General features: G+C 32.2%; 5 protein-coding genes across 5 annotated transcripts; 3 read left to right on the top strand and 2 right to left on the bottom strand.

Annotated features, from left to right (window-relative positions):
* Positions 1-545: 545 nt before the first annotated feature.
* OCT59_030183 (uncharacterized protein) lies at positions 546-1,853 on the top strand (the record flags this gene model as incomplete). The annotated part of the gene is made up of 2 exons (XM_025312012.1): positions 546-593; positions 807-1,853. The coding sequence occupies 2 exons, from the start codon at positions 546-548 to the stop codon at positions 1,851-1,853; spliced, it is 1,095 nt and encodes a 364-aa protein (XP_025166137.1).
* Positions 1,854-3,152: 1,299 nt separating this feature from the next.
* OCT59_030182 (uncharacterized protein) lies at positions 3,153-3,952 on the top strand (the record flags this gene model as incomplete). The annotated part of the gene is made up of 3 exons (XM_025312011.2): positions 3,153-3,353; positions 3,428-3,568; positions 3,632-3,952. 3 exons carry the CDS (start codon positions 3,153-3,155, stop codon positions 3,950-3,952), a joined length of 663 nt encoding a protein of 220 aa, XP_025166136.2.
* Positions 3,953-8,780: 4,828 nt separating this feature from the next.
* On the top strand, positions 8,781-9,128 carry OCT59_030181 (uncharacterized protein; the record flags this gene model as incomplete). The annotated part of the gene is made up of 1 exon (XM_066146497.1): positions 8,781-9,128. The coding sequence occupies one exon, from the start codon at positions 8,781-8,783 to the stop codon at positions 9,126-9,128; it is 348 nt and encodes a 115-aa protein (XP_065995135.1).
* Positions 9,129-19,424: 10,296 nt separating this feature from the next.
* OCT59_030180 (uncharacterized protein) lies at positions 19,425-20,111 on the bottom strand (the record flags this gene model as incomplete). Its single annotated transcript, XM_066146496.1, has 1 exon — positions 19,425-20,111. One exon carries the CDS (start codon positions 20,109-20,111, stop codon positions 19,425-19,427), a length of 687 nt encoding a protein of 228 aa, XP_065995134.1.
* A 552-nt stretch (positions 20,112-20,663) lies between these two features.
* OCT59_030179 (uncharacterized protein) lies at positions 20,664-21,263 on the bottom strand (the record flags this gene model as incomplete). The annotated part of the gene is made up of 3 exons (XM_066146495.1): positions 20,664-20,759; positions 20,889-21,124; positions 21,203-21,263. The coding sequence occupies 3 exons, from the start codon at positions 21,261-21,263 to the stop codon at positions 20,664-20,666; spliced, it is 393 nt and encodes a 130-aa protein (XP_065995133.1).
* Between the last annotated feature and the right edge of the window lie 4,880 nt (positions 21,264-26,143).

The raw sequence follows: 26,143 nt of genomic DNA, 5'->3' as shown, positions 1-26,143 counted from the left end.
AATATACGATATGTTTAAATTTATGATCTGCATTACACATAATTTTGTATAAAATACTATAAATATCTGGTCTAAACTTCAGTCCAAATTTTGGTTCAAACTCTGGTTTTAAACCTATAGAAGTTCAGTTTTGTACTCAAACTGACCGAAAACTGGATAAACTGAACCGTTAACATTCCTAAGCACATCTGAAATCTGTGCCAAATTACGCTGAGTTCAGTGATAAATAACAGGTGACAAATAAGTTTTGAACCACAAAAAAACTGCCTCTCAGATAAATAGTGTTTTTGGAACTCAGACTTGCACATGATCATGTGAAGCTAAATGACGCTAAACATCACTCCTTACTCTAAAGCTAATATATTTGGCATAACCTGGCACAGATTTCAGACCAACAAATATACGGAATTGTAATAATGACTAAAAATTGTATAACTGTTTATTACTAATTTGGAAAAGTACTGGATCGAATGATGTAATAGCTACTATATATTCCTTATTGTACACATTGCATTGCACAAATATTTCATTCCTTTTTAAAAAAAATGCAACAGCCACACATACAATTGGAAACATTTAATTCATCAGATGAGGTAAAGTTTTTTTTCAGTTGAAATACTATTGAAATCCTGTTACAAAGCTAAATTGATTATTTTCTAGCTATGGAATTACATAAAAATCTTGTTGAAGAGGAGCAATGTATCAAGGTTTTTGTACAAAAATTTTCTAAAGCCATACCAGTATTTACAGTATACTGTATTTTTTTTTTCTACAAATGTTAGCTAAAATTTTGCATAATATTCCAGAAAGGAAAAACAGCTATATCTAAAACATCTGAACAAGGAACCGCAATGGATAATTATGAGAGTAAATGGTGTGGAGATTTCAGTCAACACGGTGTCAGACGCCCTAGTTATTTTTTATTCAATAAACTTTGGTCCAGTTCTGAGAACCTTAATGACTCTCGAACGACAAATAAATTATCTATTCAAACATTTAAGCCAACTGGCAAATTGGATAGTACTCCAAGAGGGAGAAGATCGTCATTTTCAGGATCTTTTTACAGCTTTAACAATTTCTTTCAAATCGGTACATCAGAAACACTGCCAAAGAGTGAAGAAAGTCTCATTTGGGGCATCATTGATTGGTACCCCAGAAATCAAAGCAGAGTTATTGCAGATACAACAGGAGTTCGACAAAAAGAACCTGCACATTTTGCCATGAGACGCGAATGGAAATTTATTGGAGAAGATGGCACCATGGGGTTATGGCAACTGCACCAAAGTGAACGCGTGGCTGAGAACTCGAACAATATCAACAAAAAAACAAGAAGTAAAGGAACCATGCCTGAATTGTCAGGAGACAATGAAACACAATACAACAAGAATCTGCTCTCGCTTCGTAACTTATTGAAAAATAAGTATCCATTTCATAAAGAAACAAACAAAGAAAATTTATACGATGATGAAATTAATATGTTTGTTAAAATTTATAATGTTATTGATGCTCGCCCTATACTTGCATATGATGAAGCAATCTTCTGGTTAAAAGATCTCAACGATGTTATTTATGTATGGTTTCGTAATGATGAAATTATGATATGTGCAGGATGTAATTTGAAAGAAGCTATGAACAATTTTATCTTTCGTCAGGAAAAACTTTACTATGTCGAAGAAGATACTCATCATTTGATTTCAGTGAAAGAAGTTGAAGATAAAGCTATTAATTGTTACAAGGAGGGTAAAAAAACTGCAATTGTTGTTTCTGAAGAGTCACTAGAACCATTAAAAAAAGTAAAGGAAGCATTAAAAAAAGGTGGTGAAAAAAGAAAAAAAAAGAAAAAGAATAAATAAACATTAATGCGGATGTATTTTATATAGTCATTTATAATGTTTGCTTTAATTATCTTATTTCTCTTATCCCTTAAACGGTTTTGCCGGCAAATTTGCCTGCAATTTTTCAAAATAAATTTATATCCAAATATAAAGTTTGTCAATATGATTTGGATTATCCTATAATTCCGCAGCTATATTGATCTACATTTTTAGCATCAATTGTATGGTTTTGATATGTGGTTAATGACTGCTAATCACCAAAATTAGTCACAAATTAACCTCAAAAAAATAACATCGGAATTTTTATATAATAAATTAATTTTCTTTACCATAATATTCTGCTTCATTACAAAGCATTTTAATATATTTTTTTATTTTTATTATGAAACTTCACACTCTAATGAACAAAATAGAGATGATAAAATTTAACTTTATGCATTTTTTACAAGTTCACAAAAATAATTCTTTTTTTAGGGTTCTATGTAAAGTCAAAATGCCACTTCTAAACATTAAAAATCATCATAACAAAAGTTGTTCATCATAGAAATTTCTACATATTCAATTAAGCTTTAATATAGCTGCAATCAAATCCCAATGAGATCGTCAAAGTTAAATGCAAAATTTTTCGAAATTTTTTGTCATTTAAAAAATATAACTTTTGACCAATGGTCAATCTTCAATCTTATAATATGTAATTAATAAATAATGATTATTGTCACATAAATTATGATTTAAGCTCTTTGCGAAAAAAAATTTTATTAGAATAACTTCATTTTTCATAAAATTAGATGAGAACTGAATTTTCGGTAAAATTGCAGGCAAATTTGCCTGCAATGTTTTACCGTTTAAGGGATAATTAATGTAATAAAAAGATATATGCAAATTTAATTTTACATTACGCACCAAAGTAAAAATTCTATGTAATATAACATATTAGCAGTGATTTTTTTGCAATTATCGCCATTTTCAGAAAAATGTGATCAGCATCACGGGACTTGTATTACCAAAAAAGCTGATTTTTGTGATATTTTATTTTCATGTCAAAAACAACTATTGTAATTTACTATTCAACACTGCGATTTTATTTTCTATTTCAAATAAATATACTTGAAATTTACTTGCATAGAAGTTTCAAAGGTATTGTAAGCATATTTGTCAGAAAACTTAGCGATTTTACAATCTAAAAAAAGTGTTTTTTCGTGATCTTTACTTTTTTCTTAGATTTTTACATAATAAAGGTTTCAAAATAGTCTTTTATAAAATTTATTATTATAAAATTTATATCTAATTATATATTTTACAATATATTACAGTAAAATGTTGAGTGAAGATTTAAAATGGCGTATTATCTATTATTATGAAGAAAGTTATAAATCAAAAGAAATTGCTAAGAGGTTATATGTCAGTAAAATAACGATTACTAATATTTGTAAAATTTTTGATAAATGGGAATGTGTTAATGATTCATTCACCAGAAAGTTAGGAAAAAGGAAAATATTTACATCAGAGGATATGCAGGTAAATCAACTACTATTAACAAATACAAATACTGTACTTCGTATTAAAAATTTTAATTTAAAATTATTTTATAGATACTGCAAGATATTGTTCAGAAAAAAGTTGATTATTATTTAGATGAATTAATTTATGAAATGGAAATAAAAACTGGAAAGTTGGTTTCAATACCAATATTATGCCGCTCTTTTCAACATTGTGGTATTATTAGAAAGAAAGTATGTATTACGAAATTAAGTTTTATATTATTATTTATTAATTTATAATTTATTTATATTAAGTTGCAAAAAGTAGCACATGAACAGAATGAAACATTACGTGGTTTTTTTATGTATCAAATAGGGATAGAATATAATGCAGAACAACTTATTTTTATTGATGAGACGTCTAAGGATGAAAGAAGCATTTCACGTTTATATGGTTATTCTTATAAAAATTGTAGAGCAAAAAAAAAGGTAATATTTATAAGGGGCAAGCACTACACAATATTACCTGCATTGACAGTTGATGGATTTATTGCGGCTGATATAATGGAAGGTAGTTGTGATAAAGATAGATTTCGAACCTTCATAATAACACAAGTGGTAATTATTTATTTATAAAAATATTTATTGTATCTTTGTTAACATAAAAAAAAAATTATTTATTTATTTATTTTTGAGTTACCACAGATGAATCCATATTCCAGTAAAAATAGTGTACTTATTATAGATAATGCTCGTATTCATTATGATGAAGATTTGGTAAAATCAGTTGAAGAATTTGGGTGTAGGATACTTTATTTACCACCATATTCACCCAATTTAAATCCAATAGAAACTTCATTTTCAGCATTAAAAAGTTGGCTAAAAAGACAAATATAGAGATATTGTTAATAATTGTGATGACCCTATTTATATACTTTTCGTGGTATTATCTCAAACTACTCCCAATATGGCGAAACAATATTTTCAACAATCAATTTATATGTAATAGTTTTTTTATACAATGCATGATAAACGTACAAAGAAATTGATAATCACATGCAGAAAATTTATTTTATCAAAATTTCAAATGATTATTTATTAAATTTATAACAATTACAAAGTAATATAGTGTAAATCTATTCAAATTTCTTTGACTCATCACGTAATGTTTGTCTAATACCAATTTTTGATATACCTATTAAATTATACTCTGCATCAGATAATCTAAATAATTGGTTAACCCGAATTTCCTCCTCCTCAAATTTTTGCAAATAACATGTAAATTTATTTGCACCATATTTTCTATCCAACTCTTTCAAAAATTTCTTCATAAAAGGAACTTCTATTATAAAGTTTTGAATTACATTAGGGATTATTAAAGAATTTTTGTTATTAGAGTTAAAGGTGCGCTCCAGATGAATCTGGTCAATCCGTCATCCAGATGATCACGTGACAGATCAATCCGGATTAAAAAAATCGGATTATCGGATTATCCGCGGATTGACCAGATTGATTATAATTCCAGCCGGAATTAAGTAATCGGCATGGAATTATCCTTTTTATGGTATGAGTAACGTTACACAAATCCAAAAAAGGAAATTTTATTTCCCAGCAAAAATGAAATTTTGGATTTCACAAGAATCCTAAAAAGGAAATTTTTAGCCGATCATTTAATTTCAGCTGGAATTTATGATTAGGTATTTAATTGTTATCACGTAACGCACGGGTATATCGATCATTTCCATTTATGGTGATACCCGTTTTACAAAAAACCAGTTTTTCTAAATTTAGTTTCCGGTCGTATAACATAAAATTTCCTAAAAAGGAGGTCGTCTAAAGCGGGCAAATCACGTGACATGATCGCGATTAACTGGAAGTGTCACGTGATTTTTCGTTAGAATACCAAACGATAATTGGCTAAAAAAAAGTGTTCCAGCGAAGCAAAATTTCTTAAAAATATCAATATATCAATAAATCATTAATAAAAAAATTAAAAATTTTTAAAAGAATTAATTAAAATAAAAAAGTTCCACCCTATTTATTGATTTTATTGTTTTATTTGAATTTAAAATGTAATTTTTCTTATAAAAAATTTGTAAAAATTTCTAATAAAAATTCGTAAAAAAAAATTCATAGTTTTATCTACATAAAAAAAAATTCGTAAAATTTTTCTACATAAAAAAAAAATTCGTAATAATTTAAGAAATCAAGCCCGCACAATAATCGGAACCCAATACAACTTTGTACATTTATTAGTATCAAAATACTAATAAATAATTCTAAGTTTTTCTGCTTGAATTATTATCAAATTGCAAAATAATCAGATTCACAGAGACTTCTAACATAGAAATAAAAGATTGCGTCTTCTTAACATCACCCATCTCTTCAACACGCTAATACCTATCGCGCATTCTTTCGGTTAATTCTCCCACAGCAATTCTTCAATTCTCGGCGTTTTTCTGTTACTCTGTCTAAACATATTCTATAAATGATTCTCGACTTTCATATACTTTAAACCCACTTTCTTCAAAAATTTTGCAAAACATTTGCCATACGTTGGTAGTCAACAATTTATTGCCGTACATGTGTTCATGAAAAATATGCTTGTAGGGCAATAAATATCGATGGCAAAACAAGCAGAAACAATCGAGAGAAGTAAGACCTGGCGTACTTTTTTCTTTTTCAAGTCTATTCATCACAGCACAGGCTTCTCTAATGATTAATTGTTGAAATGGAAATGGGAACTTTTGGATTTCTTCAAGAATATCAACATCAACACCATACGCGGATATTTTCTTGATACGAAAATCAAAAGATGCACTTTCAACATTGACAACTTTGTGAGCGGCACCTAAAATATAAAAGTTTTGAGTTGGACATGCGGGCAAAATAGCCAAATAAAAATCAGCATGTACCGATCAATCCATGTGATGAAGATGTTGTTTTCTTTAATTCACTATGAAAAAATTCTAGCGAATTCGTTGAAGTGACTTGTAAAAGTAGAGGAAAATGTTGCCGAGCCCATAAGCCTCATTTTTCAGTATTTTTTGTATAGTTTCTTTTAATATAACTTTGTATAGAAGGAACGGGACAAGAATTAATAGTATCTTGAACAAGACTTTCGCATCCAATCTTTGTTCTTTTATGCATCGCCACGATCATGATATCTCGGGTTTTTTTTTCATGAATTTTTTGCATCCACGTTCTCATAACATGAACAACGCAAAGGAGGACTTAGCACTCTTGTTCACCAGCGGCCATGCCAGGAAATGTCTTTTTAATGCTCTTGGCTTCGATATTACTATGATCTGAAAGTATGTAACGGGGGGGGGACCAATGACAATACTTATTGCGGATTATTATTAAAGCTTCTGCAACTGTATCTGCATCCTCACTGCTTACGAAAAAATGGGCGTCTACGTTCCAACATCCATAAGTAATACGGACGTAAAGAATAAATAGACGCCAATCGTACCGGTTTGTTTTATGTGTTGAATCTATAAGCGTCAACCATCCATGACGCTCAAGCTTCTTTAATTACTCTGGATGCGCAAACACAATACCTCTGATAGACCGTTGAGAGATGCAGTACTTTTCGATATGATATCCCTGCTCCGTTAAATAAGAAATAGAATCCGAAATATCCAATTTTAAGTTTGGATTTCCAATAAGATAAGTTTCTGCAGGCCCGCGAACTTTATATTTGATGTTCGCTACTTCTTTGCGCTTCAGCTCGCGCGCAGGTTCACTAAGACCTAACTCCAACGTTGCGTATTCCTTAACGGCAGATGTGATTGTTGGAGCTGAATAATTTTTAACCGCTTCTATTTCAACTAAGCTTCTAATAGCTTTTGGCCGTTTTAATCTATCGATTTCTGATAAAGAATGAGTGTGGTTGGGGGAATTTTTATGTCTTTCTACTTGAACTACATTTGAAGAAGCTATCCAAAAAACTTTAATCATCGCAGAACATATGTTAGATGGCCGTATTCTAGTTATTCAGCGTTTTTCATTTGGGACATTTTCTTTTTGTCGGGTACTTGACTCGTGGTGCTTTATAAAATGACAGGCGAAGGTTTTCCGAATATTACTATTTACATATTTATACGAGTCTCATTTCGTCCAAATATTCAAAACTAACGGCCACCACTCTTCGTTAAAACCTCCATTGGAATTTCTAAAGCACGGTCTACATCAAAAAGAAGATTCTGCTTTTCGTCTGATGTAAGGTTTGATGCTGACGTTATTATTAGAGGAGAAGAAGCTGGAAGGACAGTTGATTGTGAAGAAGGGACGGACATGGCTAGTGAAAAAATTTGAAAAAATGTTTTTTTAAAAAAAAAATAAATAAATACATGATGTTGTAATGGTAACACAAATTAAACCGACATTCCTGACTAATCCCAAAATCGTATCACGTGATTTGCCCCCGCTTTAGACGACCTCTTAAAAAGGAAATTTTTTTGTCAATCCCATATAGGATTGATCGGATATCCGGTCATTCATCTGGTCTATTTGACGGATTCATCTGATCAATCCGAATCCACTTATTAGACGGATTGATCCTAGGATTAAGGTTGCTTGTCGAAACCTAAGAGTTTAGGCAAGATGGCATTTCGCCGAAAAGCGAAATTCTGCTGAAATTATATTAAAGTTATATTAAAAAACTGGCGAAATTTTGGAAAAAGGCGAAACTGCCAAAACTTATTATAAATGCTGAAACTGCCGAAACTCTGCCGAAACTATAATAAATCTATAGTAAAATTTTGACGAAACTAATCGTAGGATTTTGAAGAGGTTTAGACAAGCAACCTTACCTAGGATGACCGGATTGACCAGATTCGGAGCCTACCTCTAATTAGAGTTATAAGAAGTAGGTTTAACAGAATGTAACATGCTAAAAATTGCATGATTAGGAGGTGTTTTGAAATCTGTATTATTTTTGAACTATAAAAAAATTCTATTAGTTATAATAAATAATATAATATGGTAATTATTTGATAAATACTTACAATATCTTGAGCCCACATCGAAAATGATACATTAGTAGTATGAAAACCCCAATTCTGGCTCACCTACTTATCTCATAATCTAAACCGTTTATTAATATTTTCACCTACTTATATGCTACATATTTTATAACCTAAATTACCTTTTTTATATTTTTACCTACTTATTTCATAATCTAAACCGTTTATTAATATTTTCACCTACTTATATCCTACTTATTTCATAATCTAAATCATTTATTAATATTTTCACCTACTTACCCCCAACCGAACAAGAAATAGGATTTCAAAGCCAACGGAGCCAAAAAAGGTAAGGAATATTAACCCATCCAGGAAACCAGCCATGGAGTCAATAGAGCAGAATAGCAAGGCAAGCAATTTCCCTTATACCGAGAAAAAATGTAATTGAATAAAAGGTAGGTACCAAGTAACTATACAGATAAATAGTACATAACATGGTATATACTGCAGTATCAGCAATCCCCGAACTTGTAGGCCATATCCTGGAATACATTTCAAGTAGCAATTTCGGACCACATCTTCTAGAAGTCAACCCAATCTGGAGAGCCGAAGCTGAACGAGTACTCTGGAAGCGGCATAAAAAAGCCGAGGAGGCATACGACAAAGCAGTAGAAAAGAAGGAAAAAGCAAATAATGCTCTTGGCCAATCATTGGAGGAGGAGGGTATCCTCCGTGAACTTGAATGGGAGGCATATCAAAAGGCTTGTAAAGAGAGAACAAATGCCGCAGTAGAGCATTTTATAGTAAAAGAAGCTATTCGCCGTTGTAGCTTACAACTATAAGTTACTTAAGGATAGAGAGTACATTGGGACGAGGATGTGCTCAGTGACTCGGATGACAATCCCGATGACTTAGATGACGAGGAATAGATTATATCCAGATAAATTTTAGAAGGCGATATTAACCCGCCTTCATCTTTTTATCTTTTTTTTACCTTCATAGGGTAGGCGAACAATTAATTTTATTTTCAGAAAAAATGTAATTGAATAAAAGAGGAGTATAAAAAGTTTACAAGATGTCAACACATCAAGCAAGAAGTGCCCAACACAGACAAGTCACCCGATCAGTTATAGCTGAACTCAAGCAGGTACCTGTCAAGTCCATCCCATATCCCCGCTCAAATGCAAAATTGCAGGAATATGAGGATGAGATCTGCCAAATCCGTGAAGCACAAGCGGCGGTAACCAATGAAGAGATAACCCGCATGATGCAAATTGACCTAGACCCACATTATGAGGTAGTCTTTGAACGTCGTGATCAGGTACGTATAGGAAAGGAGTTAACAGACTCAAACTTTACGGCTGATATTGCTATAGGAACACCTGCACTGGTAAAAAAATGGTCTATCCTACACATATCCTACACATATCTTACATATATCGGGTACTCAAAATGTAGAAAATCATACACAAATAATACACATATCATACACATATCGGGTACTTATATATATAGTATACCTATCAGGTACCAGATATATGTATGATATATATATTAGTACCCGATATGTGTATGATATGTGTATTATTTGTGTATGATTTTCTACATTTTAAGTACCCAATATGTGTAAGATATGTGTAGGATAAATCATTTTTTTACCAGTGCTGGAGAGCATGACTATGCTTCATTTCTTACAGCACACAGTCAAACAATCCAGAATATTCTTCGGGATGAAAGAAATCGATTGGGATCAATAAAAGTAAGAATTGGAATATTTGCCACAATAAGACGTTTAGATTCTTACCTTGAGGGATTATTCGGAGATGGTAACTTTAGTGAAGATGATGGAGTAGAGTATATCTACAGATATAACATACCATTTAAAACTCGCAATATGCCAATCCTACCATCAACAGATATTAATGGTACATTTAACTTTGCATTAGCAAGAATCATGCAGAAAGTAGAAGACTATGTAAATTACGGATCAGGTTGGGAATTCTATCGTGTAGAAAAAATATTTATAGAAATCTCGCAATTCCAACCACCCACAGGAGCAGGACATATACCACTCCCAAAAGATCTTGCCACGAAAAAGGGAGTAGTAAATCCAGCTAATGATGATGACAAATGCTTCCAGTGGGCAATCCTAGCAGCATTACATCCAGTAGAAAAGAATGCAGAAAGAATTTCCAAGTATAAGGAGTATGTAAATGAGTTAAACTTTGAAGGTATCGAATTTCCAGTACAAGCTAATGAGGTAATTCTAAGAAGATTTGAGCGACAGAACCCAACTATTGCCCTCTGCATCTGTGAATGGCGTGACCACCGCCTATGTCCAATATATGTTACCGATAGGGATGATGCAGAGGGCCGTAAAATAATAGATTTAGTACTTATCAGTAACGGGGAAAAGCAGCACTATTGCTGGATTAAGAATATGAGCCGTTTAGTAAATAAACGTACAAAAGATGGACATGCAACATTTGTCTGCCGATGGTGTATCTCCCACTTCACACATCAACAAGAAATCCATGACAAACATGTAGCAATATGTCGAGGATTAAAGAAAACCCCACAAGCAGACCGAATGCCATCAGTAAAGAAAGGAAATGATATATATGAATTCAAAAACTGGAAACGCCGCATGCAAGTCCCATATTACTTTGTTGCAGACTTTGAAGCCCTAGTAATGGACATACCACCCACAGATGAAGACAAAGATAAGAAAACCAAGAAAGTACAAGAGCAAATCCCCTGCTCATACTCATATATTAAGGTAAGATATGATGGTGTAAGTGAATCACAGAAGATATTTACAGGAGAAAATGCAGCACAAAAATTTGTAATCGAAATGCTAAATGAGGCTGAAGCAATCCGTAATGAATTCAGAAACCCAATGGAAATGATGCCGTTAACAACCCAAGAGCAAGCAAGTTATGATAATGCAATAAACTGCTGGATATGTCGTAACCCCTTAGATGGAAATAAAGTAAGAGACCACTGCCATATTACAGGAAGGTATCGAGGTGCAGCACATAGAGGATGTAATCTTGACTTATCCATAAAACCTCGTGAAATGCATATCCCAGTAATCTTTCACAATTTATCAGGATATGATGGACATATAATTATGCAAGGAATTGGTGCAATGGAATGTGAGGATGATATTGATCCTATCCCTTATAACATGGAAAAGTATATGGCATTCAAGTTAGGTTCCCTCCGATTTATAGACAGCTTACAATTCATGAAATCAAGTCTCGACAAATTAGCATCCAACCTAGGCGCAGAAAAATGTAGAGCACAAGAATGTAGTAATCCACAACACTTATGGCGAATTGATGCAGGTAGATGCTTTGCACATCCCGAAAACTTTAAGATAACACGAAGTCAAATACCACCTGAATTACTCGAGATTTATCTTAAGAAAGGTGTCTACCCGTATGAATATATGGATGACTGGAAAAAGTTCGAGAAAACTAGTTTACCACCTAAAGGAGCATTCTATAGCAAACTTAATGAAACCCACATTAGTGATAAAGAATACGAATATGCACAGTATGTATGGGAAAAAGCAGGATGTAAAACAATGCAAGATTATCATGACATTTATCTCAAAACTGACGTCCTCCTACTAGCCGATATATTTCAGAATTTCCGAGAAATGGCCTTGAAAAAATATGGGTTAGATCCTCTCTGGTACTATTCAACACCAGGCTTCGCATGGGATGCACTATTCTTAATGACAGGGCAAAGATTGGATCTTATAACTGACCAGGACATGTACATGATGGTAGAACAAGGATTATGTGGTGGAATCTCTATGGTAAGTAAACGATATGCTCGTGCAAATAATCCAGGTATGGGAGAAGGTAAATGGACCACAGATAAGCCCAAGTCATCTATTCTATACTTAGACGCAAATAACCTATATGGATGGGCCATGTTGCAATACTTACCTACAGGTAACTTCCACTGGATAAAGGAGGAAAACGAGTTATCTAACATTCAAAGGCAAATAGAAAGTAATGAAATACCAGATGATTCTTCTGAGGGATATATCCTTAAAGTCAAACTGGAGTACCCTCAAGCCTTCCATTCACAACACACAGATTACCCCCTTGCACCAGAACGAATGAAGGTTAAGAAGGAATGGCTTAGTAAAAAGCAGCAGGAAATAATAGCACGTTCAGGACAACGATATACACCCACGGATAAACTCATCCCTAACTTATTTGATAAGGATGAATATGTAGTTCATTATAGAAATCTCCAGTATTATGTTAGCCAGGGCTTAGTAATCAAGAAGGTCTATGAAGCTATAAAATTCGAGCAGGCTTCATGGATGAAACCATACATAGAATTTAACACCGCCGAACGTGCTAAGGCTAAAAATGATTTTGAGAAGGACTTCTATAAACTCATGAATAATAGTGTATTTGGTAAAACTATGGAAAATCTCAGGAAACGTGTACGTGTCTCAGTAGTACAACCCCAAACCCATCCCAAGAAATATAAAAAGCTTACCTCAGATCCTGCATTCAAAGGTCGTAAAATATTCTCAGAAAATTTTGTTGCAATCCACCGACGAAAAGTGGAGGTAATGCTTAACCGTCCAACATATGTGGGTATGAGTGTACTCGACCTCTCAAAGCTCTGCATATATCAATTCTACTATGATACTCTTAAGGTACGTTATGGTGAAAAAATCCAGTTATGTTATACAGACACAGACTCACTCCTCGTACAAATCCAAACTGAGGATATCAATGCAGACCTCATAGATATGGCAGACCAATTTGACTTCAGTGATTATCCTAAAGATCATCCTGTACGAAAAGCATTAGGTGATAAGACTGACATAAATATGAAAATCCCAGGGAAATTTAAGGATGAATGTAATGGAGCAGTTATAGCAGAATTTATTGGCCTCCGTCCCAAAATGTACTCCATTCTCAAGGTAGGGGATGAGACCACCAATCCAAAACATGGTATCCGTAAAGCTAAAGGTGTCCCCTCAAAGGTAGTTAAAAAAGAGTTCCACCATGAGCGGTATAATAAGGCACTCTTTGATCCTAAACATAATGATACAGTCACCTTTAGAGCAATCCGATCTGATAGACATGCTATAAATGTTATAGAAATGTCGAAGGTGGGGTTATCCTCTATGGATGATAAAAAATGGATTGCACAAGATAATATCACAATGTATGCATATGGAGATTATAGGATACCACAACTTGAAAATTAATATAATATATGAGTAGGAGGCAGCATAGTATCAGATGGCACAACTAATAATTCTTCTCGAGTAAATATTTTTTTAGGTCCATCAGATAACCTATATATAACCGGCTGCCCATCAACAACTGTGGAAGATTCAATTGTATAAACTTTAGTAGACCATATTGGATCAGTTGCACGTCTCCTACCTTGGTAATCTGAGTTATCAAGTAAGTATCTCACAAGAGAACCAGCTGGTAAACGTATTTCTTCTGCACCTACAGGTCTATCCTTCCGAATTTTTGAAGGTAGTGCATACACTTGATCTTTCTGGATTGCCTCAACTGGAGACATACCTAGCAGACGAGTATTAGAATTATTTAGCTCATTCACAATATCAGAAAGGTTCTTAACCCAGGCAGTATTCATACCTTCTGTAAGGAGTTCCTTTGCATCCTGTATTTTGAAAAGTCTCTTTGCTAAAGTTCGATTATACCGTTCAACAATAGCCTGACTCTTATGAGTAGTATCCACCCGAATACGCACACCTTTTTCATCCATTAATCGGATAACTTCATCCTTAAATTCTGATCCCCCATCCACTTGTAAAACTCTTGGCCAAATAAGCGGGCAGTCTGCTTTACTATAAATCTTTTTAAATGCCTTAGCAACACGTGCAGAGCTGCGATCTTCTAGAGGTACTGAAGCTTTATATCGGCTAGCAATATCTACAATATTTAGACAGTATTTATACAGCTTTCTATCTACAGTATCATAGGGCATATATAAGATATCTGCTTGATGATACATATTTGGTCGAGTAATCTTATTAAAAGAAACCTGTGGAACATACTTGGGTATAGGTGAGTGTATTTGCCATATAGCCTGTTTATGCAACCACTCTGTAATATCAGATATGTTAAAATCATGGCCCTCAGCTTGCACTTTAGCCCAAAGTTTTTCAGGAGTACGATAATATCCACATGGATGGTAATAGATTTGTTGAAGGATATAATTTTGTTCGATTTGTTTATTAAAATTGGGGTCTATAAAAATCTGTGGAACTGGCAATGGAAGATACATCGTTAAAGACACAGATTACAAAGCTTGCACATACATTGCAATCACAAGAGCAATATATAAAATACCTGCGGTGTAATCGAGGGTCATTAATCTGAGATAAAGAACTTAGGCAAAAAAATGCTGAGTTGCGTGCAAAGCTTAAGAAAGCATTAGAAACGGCATCACTAAAGGAGGAAGGGCTTCAAGCATTAGAACGTCAGCTGATTGAAGTTGATACTCTAAATATTCAACTTAAAGATCGAATAAAAGAACTTGCTAATAGACAACGGAAAAACATGGCAGCAATTCCTCCTGACCCTATTACAGAAATCTTAAATAATCGGACAACTATAGCAAATAGTGTAGCTGGTATTCGTATTCACCTTGATCGTACAACTATTGCAGCAAACCCTCATATAAATCATTTATTTAACACTGCAAATGATAGTCTTGATGCCATTATCCGATATGCTAATGAGTTGCGAAATATTATAGAAGATCAAGATAATATGGAGGATAGACTTGAAGGTTTGTTAGATGATGCACGTAACCGTGAAGAATATCTTAGACAAGAACTTAATAATACACGTGCTACTATACTGAGAACAAGACGTACTTATGAGGATGCATATGCAAATGAAGTGCGTCATCGCCAACATTGGGAAGCCCTTACACAAAATACTCAGATCCAATTGGCTAACATCCAGGCTCAATTTGCTAACAGTCAAATCCAACTAGCTAATGTCCAGAGAGAACGCATGAGAGTAGAAGAAATGCTCATAGATTATTACAGCGCTATAATACTGAAACAGAGCGAAGTAGAAGGCGGGCTAATGGTATCATTCAGCAAGCTCGAGCATGGAGAGGGCAATTTTTAAACTGTCGCAATCATGGCCAAAATTTGCAAAATCAGGTCAATAATTTGAATCAACAGATTCTAGCATTACAAAATAACCCTCCGGTAATACAACAACCTATAATGGCAGGATATGCACCTAAAAAATTTAGAGGAGCATCTGGTGAAGATCCAGAACTTTGGCTTCAAGAATTCAGGCAATGGTGTGAGTCTGCTGGACTTGATCCTGCTGCTAATGCTAGGGCTCGTGTTAGGATTCGTGGGATCTTTGAAACTTTATTTGAAGATGATGCTAGAGATTGGTATGAAACGCATATCGAAAGGAAAAAATTGGGAATGTGTAAATCTTCTGGATAATACTGGTGTGGCCAATCTTGCTGCTTTTAATGCTTTGAATAATGGCGCTATACAGGCTGTAGCGGCAAATCAATTTCGTGGAGGGGCTAATGTATTACATGGACAAGCAGCTGCAGTTAATACTATTACTGGTGCTAATTTTATACCTGATCATACTGTATGGGATGAAGATTGGTCAATAGTCGAGGGTCGTCCTACTGATATAGCTGTTAATAATCCTAATGCTAATAATGGAGGTACAAAAGTTGCTCCTTTTAATACGTATTGGACAATTAATATATCGTTTTAAGCATTACTTCCCTACTATAACATCTGAAAAGTCTAAGCTTGCATTTAATGCTATTGTTCAGGGTAGTGATACTGTAAGCCGATTCTATTCTAAATTACGAAGAATGGTTAGACTTGCATATCCAACTCTTCCAGAGGTAAATCAGAATGAATTAGTACGGCAACAGTTCTTAAATGGTCTTTCCAGTGAAAATAAGTTGGATGCGCGACGTATTGGTTTAGAAAATTCAGTTGCATCTATTCTGAATAAATTGGAAGAAGTTGAGAAATACAGGACAGATATGCCACCTACTCCTATAGTTACATACCAGGGTCCAACTTTAGCGGATATTGAGAATCTTATAAATTCTAAAATTCCTATGACTACGGCTAGATCATCTGCAGTACCAGTACCATCTTCTAGTCCATTTTCAAGTCCTCAAAATGATACATCATTTCAGAGATTACTTGCTTTAGCATATAAATTAGGTCTTCCAAGAGATATCGATATAAGTAAAGTAACCCTTAGTGATCTTGAAATATTTATTGATACAGAACTTAATAAAAATTTACCATCTGACCATATTTACCGTGGTAATCAGGTATTTGGTATAAGTTCAGGTACACGCAAACCAAAGAAATCAAAGAAATGCTCAAGTTGTGGAAAATCTGGTCATACTAAGAGTTCCTGTCCAAAATCTAAGAAGGGAAAGAGGAAAACAAATTATGCACATGACTCCTCTGATTCCTCTAACTCTTCTGACGCCTCTGACTCCTCTGACTCCTCTGATAGTGATTCAGACTCTGGACATGCCTGCTATGGATTAAAAAAAAAGCCTACAGAAAGGAAACGTGTAGATAAAAAGCCTACTGATAAGAAAAAATCACAACTTGAAAGGCAGCGTATTATCTTTGAGGTTTTTATACAACTCTTAAAGCTTCTGGTTCAATCCTTCGTTAATGCTGTACCAAAAGAGACTGTTATATCTGCTTACAATGCTCTGAATGCTGAATTCATTAATTATAAAGAACCAGTACTCAGTCAGCTTAAAGGAGAACCCTCGATAAAAACACGTGAAAAAGTTTGGGATAATGTTAAGGACCTTTTCACATCTATCCTTCATCCTATGATTTCGGTTGTAACTAATAGTATGGCTGCAAATTTAATCCGTAAAAATGATGATGTTATATGTAATAATGACTTATGGTCTTCTATAGCAGGTATTGGAATTGTTAACCGCAAGTCTGCTAGTGATGTAGTCACTATTAAGACCAAAGTAGTCGCACCTGAGAGTGAAAAATCTTTAGTTATTCCTACGACAATTTTTGATACTGGTTCTGATAGTTCTCTGATATCTAACAATATTGTAAAGCGCCTAAATCTTGATGTTGATAGAAGTAATGCTCCTGACCTTAGTGGTGTTGCAACAAAATCTGATACTATTGGGACAGTATATGGTCTTGGTATTCTTGTATATGATGGGGAGAACTCTAAAAAAATCGAAGATGACTTTATGGTTGTTAAGAGTGATAAGGACTTTTTATTGCTAGGTGTACCTTGGATTGATCGTGCTAATGTCATTCTAGATTTCCAAAATCGGCAACTGACCATCCCTCTATCATCACGTAAAAAAATTACCATTCCAATTTCTCTACATAAACGGAAAACTAACGTGACTTCCTTGCAGATGGATACTATCGACTTAAAAAAAATTCACACTCTCGAGGAAGATTAACCTGTCATCTATGTGGAGCAAGTTTTGACTTTCCCTCTAAGTTAAAGCGTCATCTTGCTAGGAAAAATCCATGTGTTTCCCAAACTTCTGCGGCAATGATGGGTAGTGGCGGGCAGTGACAGGGCAGTGCCCAAATTTTTTCGGCAGTGACGGGCAGTAACAGGGCAGTGCCCAAATGTTTTGGCAGTGATTAGCCTTTACAAATATTACATTTGCCATGTTACTCTGATTTCTAGGTCTTTACGGGTTTCTATGAGTTTTTCAATGGCATTTCTATTTTTAAAATATCGACTATATCTGATATCTAGCTTTTGAAGGTTTGGTAATATATGCAGGATTTCACTTAGCAAATCTCTAACGTCACCTTTTCCACCATAGTATTGATAATCTATTATGCTAAGTTCCTGGATATTGGGGCAAGCTTGTAGCATTTTTACAATACAGATAGGCCATAATAATACTCCATCCATATTAAGCTTTCTGATATATTTTCCACATACTGTCCCTGGTTTTGTGAGATGTTTGTACATTTGGAACTCCTTAATATTATAGAGGTTATAAAGGTCTGTTTCACCCCATAGGAGAGAGTTTGCTACTACAGCCCATTTTCGACACACTAATGCATAATTGCAAAGATAATGCCAACGGGAGTAAGTACCTTCATATGAAGTTTTGAATATCTTTTCTAAAAGTTCGAAAGGTAAGCTATTGTTTGTCATGGTATCTCATATGAGATATTGATGAAGAAGTTTTATTTAATTAGATTTTTTCTTAGGATAAAATAATTTGAACATTTCTTTTCTATCAATAGAAAAAACCAGACATGCTTACTTTTAGTGAACTTACTCCATCTCTTACTGTTACTGAATTTAAGATCAATGTTGAAGGGCTTGATTACACCGTGCTTGGTCATAAGCTTGAACCTACTAAGGATGTTATTGCCATTAATAGCAACTTTATTCATAAAGCTTTTGAGGGTTATGAACAGTACTTGTCTAAACCAAAAGGTGAGAGGCGATGCAGACGAAGTACACCTGACAATCCATTAAATAGACGGCGACGTACAGGGGATGGTAGCACTTTTAATGCATGCATTGAGTTTGTTATCATCTTAGCTGATACTGTACATACTATTCGTTATTTTCCTAAATCTGGTAGTATACAAGTTTTCAGGTCTTTTGATCCTGTTGCTATCTTCTTACGTTACCTTTCTGAATGTTCCCTACCTGAGTTTTCTTCTGTAGAACTTGTGGGTGAAAATAAGGCTCTCCTGCGCAATTATAAATTTGTGATTAATATTAGGGGTAATAAGTTTATTAATCTTTCTACCTTAGCATATGCTTTAGAGTCTATAGATGGTATTCGTGAGATTCTCCCCTTTCCAATAAAGTATATTAAGAATGATGTGGGTGATATTTATTCTAAAATTGCTATAGTCTTCACTTCAAAGATTCGGGTACATATTTGGCCTAAATCTGATAAGGTTAATATATTTGGCACTAAGACTGAATTGGATGCTGATATGATTTATAAGTTCTTACAGAAGTTGTTCTCTAATCCATATGATTTTGGGGATTTTATTTGTGATGCACCTATTCCAGATTGTGAGAGGTAAAAAATAGTTTTACTGAAAACTAGAAACCCTCTATTTGTAAAATCCAGCAATCACATTCCTGACTTCTTGTTGGCATAAGACATTTGTCACATAGAGTTATAGCCAACTCATTTTTTAGTCTATCCAGCTGACTCTCGGTGGTCGGTGCAAGATTCTGATAGTATTCATTGAATTCATTCTGCTCTACTTCATCTATGTCTTCATCTGTGTCTTCATCTGTGTCTTCATCCATATCTTCATCTCCTTTAATATGGTAGATGCTGAATTCATTTCTATATTCATCATTAGGATTCGTGAATATTCTTTGTATATTGTAATCTATAATGTTGAATGTTGTAGGTTTCTTTTTTGATAATATTTCTACTAAGTCTAATAATGCATATGCTAATTCTTTATCCTCTGAGAAGTTCTTAATGATATCTGAAAATCTTTCATATATTGCCATCTCATCTGGTAGAATAGAATATCTTATTCGTGATAAAAGTGATGGATGTATCCATATATCATCACCTTCTAACATCTCATCAAATATTTCTACTAGCTCTTCTAATCCAGATACTAACATACTTTCTTTGCTAAATTCGGAATCTAAAGCTTTTAAATATGCTATATCTAAATACCACATTATTTCCTTTACCCATTCTTCTATGTTGAGTTCAAACTGACCTAGTATACGTCTTATTAGTGATGGTCTGTATTGTGACATCTTGTAAACCTTTTATATATGAATCTTTTATTCAATTACATTTTTTCTCGGTATAAGGGAAATTGCTTGCCTTGCTATTCCGCTCTATTGACTCCATGGCTGTTTCCTGGATGGGTTAATATTCCTTACCTTTTTTGACTCCGTTGGCTTTGAAATCCTATTTCTTGTTCGGTTGGGGGTAAGTAGGTGAAAATATTAATAAATGATTTAGATTATGAAATAAGTAGGATATAAGTAGGTGAAAATATTAATAAACGGTTTAGATTATGAGATAAGTAGGTAAAAATATAAAAAAGGTGATTTAGGTTATAAAATATGTAGCATATAAGTAGGTGAAAATATTAATAAACGGTTTAGATTATGAGATAAGTAGGTGAGCCAGAATTGGGGTTTTCATACTACTTACATTTGATAAAAATAAATGATGACCATCTTTTACAAAACAATGTTTGTGATTATAATGGTTACAAATATATTTATCTTTTAATTGCATCATAATTTCACTGATCATTTTCTCCTTTTCATCAAGTTTATTTTCTTTCGGGACTCTATTCATTGCTGTACCTTTTTTTTAGTTTTAACTGATTTAGATTTTGGTACTTCTTCTTCTGTTTCTTTGCTTGTCACTTCTAATTCCAAATTATCATTCTATTTATTATAATATAATAAGTATTATAAATTAATACAACACATAATTAATTAAGAATTCAGATTGAACCCAAAATTTACTTTATATTCTCATTTTTTCTTATCTTTTTTCTTATCCTTTATAGTTACAATTATCATCACTTTTTTATTATTAGAGATGTAACGTTTATAATCTTTTAGAAATTCTTCAAAAGTAATTTCATTATCTAAAAGTATTCCTGCCCCAACTTCTGAACTACTCTTATATGCCAAAAAATATTCATTACTAAAGGTTAATCCTATATGTTCAGAAACAAGTTGTTCAATTTTTGTTAAAAGACCATTTTTAATTGATATACGAAGCTGTAATTCTGTTACTTGATTCACTTCAGATTTTATGATATCTTTTTCTTTTTTTATTTCCTTTCCAAATTTGTTATTTTCTCAGCTTATTTTACTATTACAAGTTGTACAAAGAGTTGCCAGGTTGACTTCATAATCAAACTTAAGATTACTTTTCTTCATAATAAATTCTTTTAAAAATGGTTGAGCGTTACTTGCGTCATAGCACAAACTTCTATAACCACGTATTTTGGCTATTCAGTTATTTTTAGTTGGTTTTTCATACTTATTACAATGACAATTTTCAAATGTAAGGTCTTTTTCACAGTATAAACACTTTTGACAGGTAAAACACATCCCTATTTGATATTTTCTTGTATATACTTGTATTTCATATACTTCATTTTCATTAAGTGACATTTTAACGCGTCAGCAATATAAAAAATGTGTAGTATTAGACACAATAATGAGCGTAAATTTCTATATACAGTATAAACTACAAAATCAGAGAAAAATTGAAAAAACATGATTGTTTAAAAAATAATATTACACAAAGATCGAAATTTTTTTTGGTGAAACTATATTGATTAGCTAATTACATTTTATTAAAAACGGCAATAAATGAAATATGTATATAACATGCTTTCAAGGGAAGGGAGTACGCGTATCCTAAATCATTTTAATGCAAGTTTCTGCGTCATACTAATTCATTGTTTTCTTACATTTTGGAAAAATTTCTTTTTTATTGTTAATATTGCTAATTACGATAATCTTATACATCAAATTTCTGACCTCATCTATTACCCAATTTTTACTTGTATCTAATATTTGTAGTATAAATTCCGGAGTTATTAAGATAAAAAATAAAATAGTTTTATAGAGATCACTCTTGATATTATACTAGAGGTAGGCTCTGAATCCGGTCAATCCAGATATCTAGTGATCCATCCAAAATTTGACCAGATTCGGATTGATCTGGATGATTCATCAGATTAACCGGATGGATCATCAGATATCTGGTGATTTTTTTTTATATATTTTTTTTAACAGTTTAACGGCTTTTTTTTATATATATTTTAGGTTCAGAGAATGGAGGACAGGCCACAGAAAAGGGTAAGTTTTTTTTTAACCTTTGAGCTTTTTTTATCTTTATTTGATTAGTTTCTTTTATTATAGGATACAACGGCACTACTACGAACTACAGATCTTAACAATGAAAGTTAGGGTAAGTTTTTTTATTACTGTTCTTTTGTCTTTAGAACGTTACTAATGTTTCTTTTTCTTTCTTTTCTTTAGGGAATGTCGATCTAGAGCTAGATTTACAAAGGTATGTTGGAATGAGTATCATTTTGGCCATTAGAAACGTCATTAATGCTTCTTTTTTTTAGGGGCATCTTTCTGGACTTAAGTTTCAGCTTGGGCTATAAATGTGAGTATAAACTTCTTTGTTTTTCATCTTGGAAATGTCACTAACGTTTCTTTTACTTCATTTCTTTAGGGGACGCTTGTTTGAACTTGGATTTCAATAAATGTGAGTATAAATTTCATTGTTTTTCATTTTAGAAATGTTACTAACGTTCCTTTTACTCCATTTCTTTAAGAGACGCGTATTTGGACTTAGATTTTGACTTGGCTATAAAGGTTTCCCACATGTTCTTATATGATAATTGTTGTTATTTGTATCATTATTAGATGTGGACGTTTGTTAAACTGATTGAGGTTGATGTGTGTTTGGAACTTTGGATCAATAACTACAACAATATCGCACAACAATACCCAAATTAAAGACAGAAACAATCTAGGTCTCAGAGAATAAGATCAAACAAATGGAGGCAATGTATAATGCATTAACTACGAGTGTAAATGTCTTTGTTTTCTGTCTTGGAAATGTCACTAACGTTCCTTTTACTCCATTTTGCTTATTAGGCTATGAAAGTAAGTTATGGGTGGAGGTTTTTTTTTTTGTTTTTGTTTTTGGAACGTCACTAATGTTCCTTTTACTCCATTTCTTTAGGAGATGCCTACCTGGACCTGGATTTTGGCTTGGGCTATGAAGGTAAGTTATGGGTAAAGGGTTTTTTTATTTTTTTTTGTCTTTGGAACGTCACTAATATTCCTTTTACTCCATTTCTTTAGGGATACCTAAGGTTGCTTGTCTAAACCTCTTCAAAATCCTACGATTAGTTTCGTTAAAATTTTACTATAGATTTATTATAGTTTCGGCAGAGTTTCGGCAGTTTCGGCATTTATAATAAGTTTCGGCAGTTTCACCTTTCTCCAAAGTTTCGCCAGTTTTTTAATATAACTTTAATATAGTTTCAGCAGAATTTCACTTTTCGGCAAAACGCCATCTTGTCTAAACCCCTAGGTTTCGGCAAGCAACCTTAGGGATACCTGTCTGATTTTCAGCTTGGGCTATAAAGGTAAGTTATGAGTGGGTTTTTTTGTTTTTTTTTGTCTTTGGAATGTCATTAACGTTCCTTTTGTTTTTTTTTCTTTAGGGAACACTTTCCTGAACCCAAATTTCAGCTTGGATTATGAAAGGTATGTTTGGAATAAGTAAATGTCACTTTTTTTTGTTTTGGAAATTAATAATATTCATTTTACTTTTTTTTTAGGGATGTCTCTTTGAACTTTGTTTTTTGCTTTGACTTTGAATTATAAGTTGAAAAAGAGGAACTTTATTTTTTGTTTGAGAATATTATTAAAGTTCTTTTTAAATGGTAAGTTGGGATGGAGTGAATTTCATTTTTATTTAGAAACATTACTATAAATATTTCTTCTGATTTTTTTTTTATAGCCACCTTAAATTTTACAAGGTTAATTAGAAAAAGGAAAAGATCAGTTTTGTAAAACAATCTTAAATAAAGATAATCTATTTAAGTTTTTATTTTATCTAACTTTATTTGTTATTGATAATCAAAAAGTATTTGTAATTCAAATTACATGTAAAATTTTTTTATTTTTTTCTCACACTTTCTTCTTTTTCTTGTAAAAGAATTTTAATTTTTTACAATAATTTTTTAATAAAAATTTATATATTTTCTTATAAATATGAGTTCAAGTTCTGTTGAAAATGATCAGAATAATCAAAATGATCAAGATTCCACTAAAAAAAAAAGAGGTAAATCTCAAAAAAGAAGTTGAGTATGGGAGTGGTTTGTATCTAATGATGGAATTACTGCTATATGTCAAGTAAAAGTTATCTCAGGTGAAATATATGGTAAAAAATATCAGCATAAAGGTTCAACAGGCATTTTGATAGATCATTTAAATGGTAAACATCAAATAACAAAAGAAACAACAAAGCAAAATTATGTGGTAAAAAATAATTGTAATTTAATTTATTTAAATTTAATAATTTACTAATTAATAATTTAATAATCTTAGCCTCCAGAATTTCATGGGTTAGAAATTACACCACATGAGAAGTCTTGTCAAATTGAACTTCGTAATCTATTAATTAGTTGGATAATTTTTGATACCCAACCTTTAAATATTACACATTCAAAATCTTTTCAAAGATTTATAAAAGAACTTGACCCAGCATTTAACATTCCAAATGTTAAATTAATTAAACAAACTATCCAAAGTGCCTATAATTATACACTTCCTTTAATTCAAAAATTTGTTGAAAATAATGCAGTTTCAATTAATTTGACAACTTATATGTGGACTGGTAGAAACAGACAGGGATTTTTGGGTGTAACTTGTTCTTTTTTAGATAAAAATTTTACTATCCATAAAGTTATCCTTACAATTGAATATATTAGATATCCTCATACCGCACAAAATATATCTGATGCATTATTTGTTATTCTAGATGAATGGGGTTTAAGAGATAAAACAAATGTAATAGTAACTGACAATGGTGCGAATATGAAAAAAGCCATAAAAGAAATGAATAATATTACATCTAATATAAAATGGCAGCCATGTACTGCACATACTTTACAATTAGTAATGGGAAAAAGGTTAAATTCAGTTAAATTATTAGTATTAAGGGCAAAAAAACTAATTGATTTTTTTTTAAGACCAAAACAAAGTCAAAGATTAGAGGAAATTCAAAAAAAAATCACAAAATCAAATTGATGTGGTAAGGATTTTAATTTTATAATTTATGTTTATTAATTATTTAAATTATTTTTATTTATATAATAATTTTTATAATAATTAGAATGCTGGTAAAACTAGTGAATATTTCCTTTAAGTAGTTGCAGATATTTCCACTAGGTGGAATTCAACAGGACCCCGGACATCACATATATAACTCACATTTGAGTTTTAGCAAATTCAATCAAAATTAGGTTAAACTCATAATTTTAGAAATAGCAAATTGATTGAAAATTAATTAATAGTCATAATTATGAGTTTTAGCAAATTGTATTGATTTTACAAAGTCATATTTTATATTTGAGCAAATTGGTATTTTTTTTTAAATTTAACTTATCCTTTGTTTTTAACTTTATAAATAATATTTTTAAAAATATTAGTTTCGGGGTCAGGTCATATTTTGGCCAAAATTAAGTATAATTCCGGCCAAAATTAAGCATAATGCGGGCCAAAAACCGTCCGTTTAGTTTCGCAACATTTTATTTTTTAATAATTATTTATTTAATTTATTATTTTTATTAATTATTATTTTATCTATAATCTATATATTTTAATTATAAAAATTGGCAGTTTAATTTATATTAATCATTTATTTTTTTATTGATAATAAAAAAAAAGATTATTAACTCATATTTTAAGTTTTAGCAAATTAGTATAGATTTAAAATGTGATAATTTGATTTTTAGCAAATTAGGTCTATTTTAGCAGGAGCAAAAAGTACTTAAATTCATGCAGATCAGTTATGAGTTATATATGTGATGTCCGGGGTCCTAATTCAATATACTATGCTTGGGATAGGTTAATTAAAATCAAAGGTTATATTCAAATGCTAATTGTAGAATTAGTAAATAATGAAAGTGATATTGATGCAAAAAAAAATGGAAAACAACTTGAAAAAATTATGTTAAGTTCTGATGAATGGGAACTTTTACAACAATTAGTTATAACTC

The sequence above is a fragment of the Rhizophagus irregularis genome, chromosome 9, assembly GCF_026210795.1.
Source record: "Rhizophagus irregularis chromosome 9, complete sequence".
Classification (NCBI taxonomy): domain Eukaryota; kingdom Fungi; phylum Glomeromycota; class Glomeromycetes; order Glomerales; family Glomeraceae; genus Rhizophagus; species Rhizophagus irregularis.
Note: the sequence above shows the minus strand (reverse complement) of the source record. Positions and strands in the feature narration are given on the sequence as shown.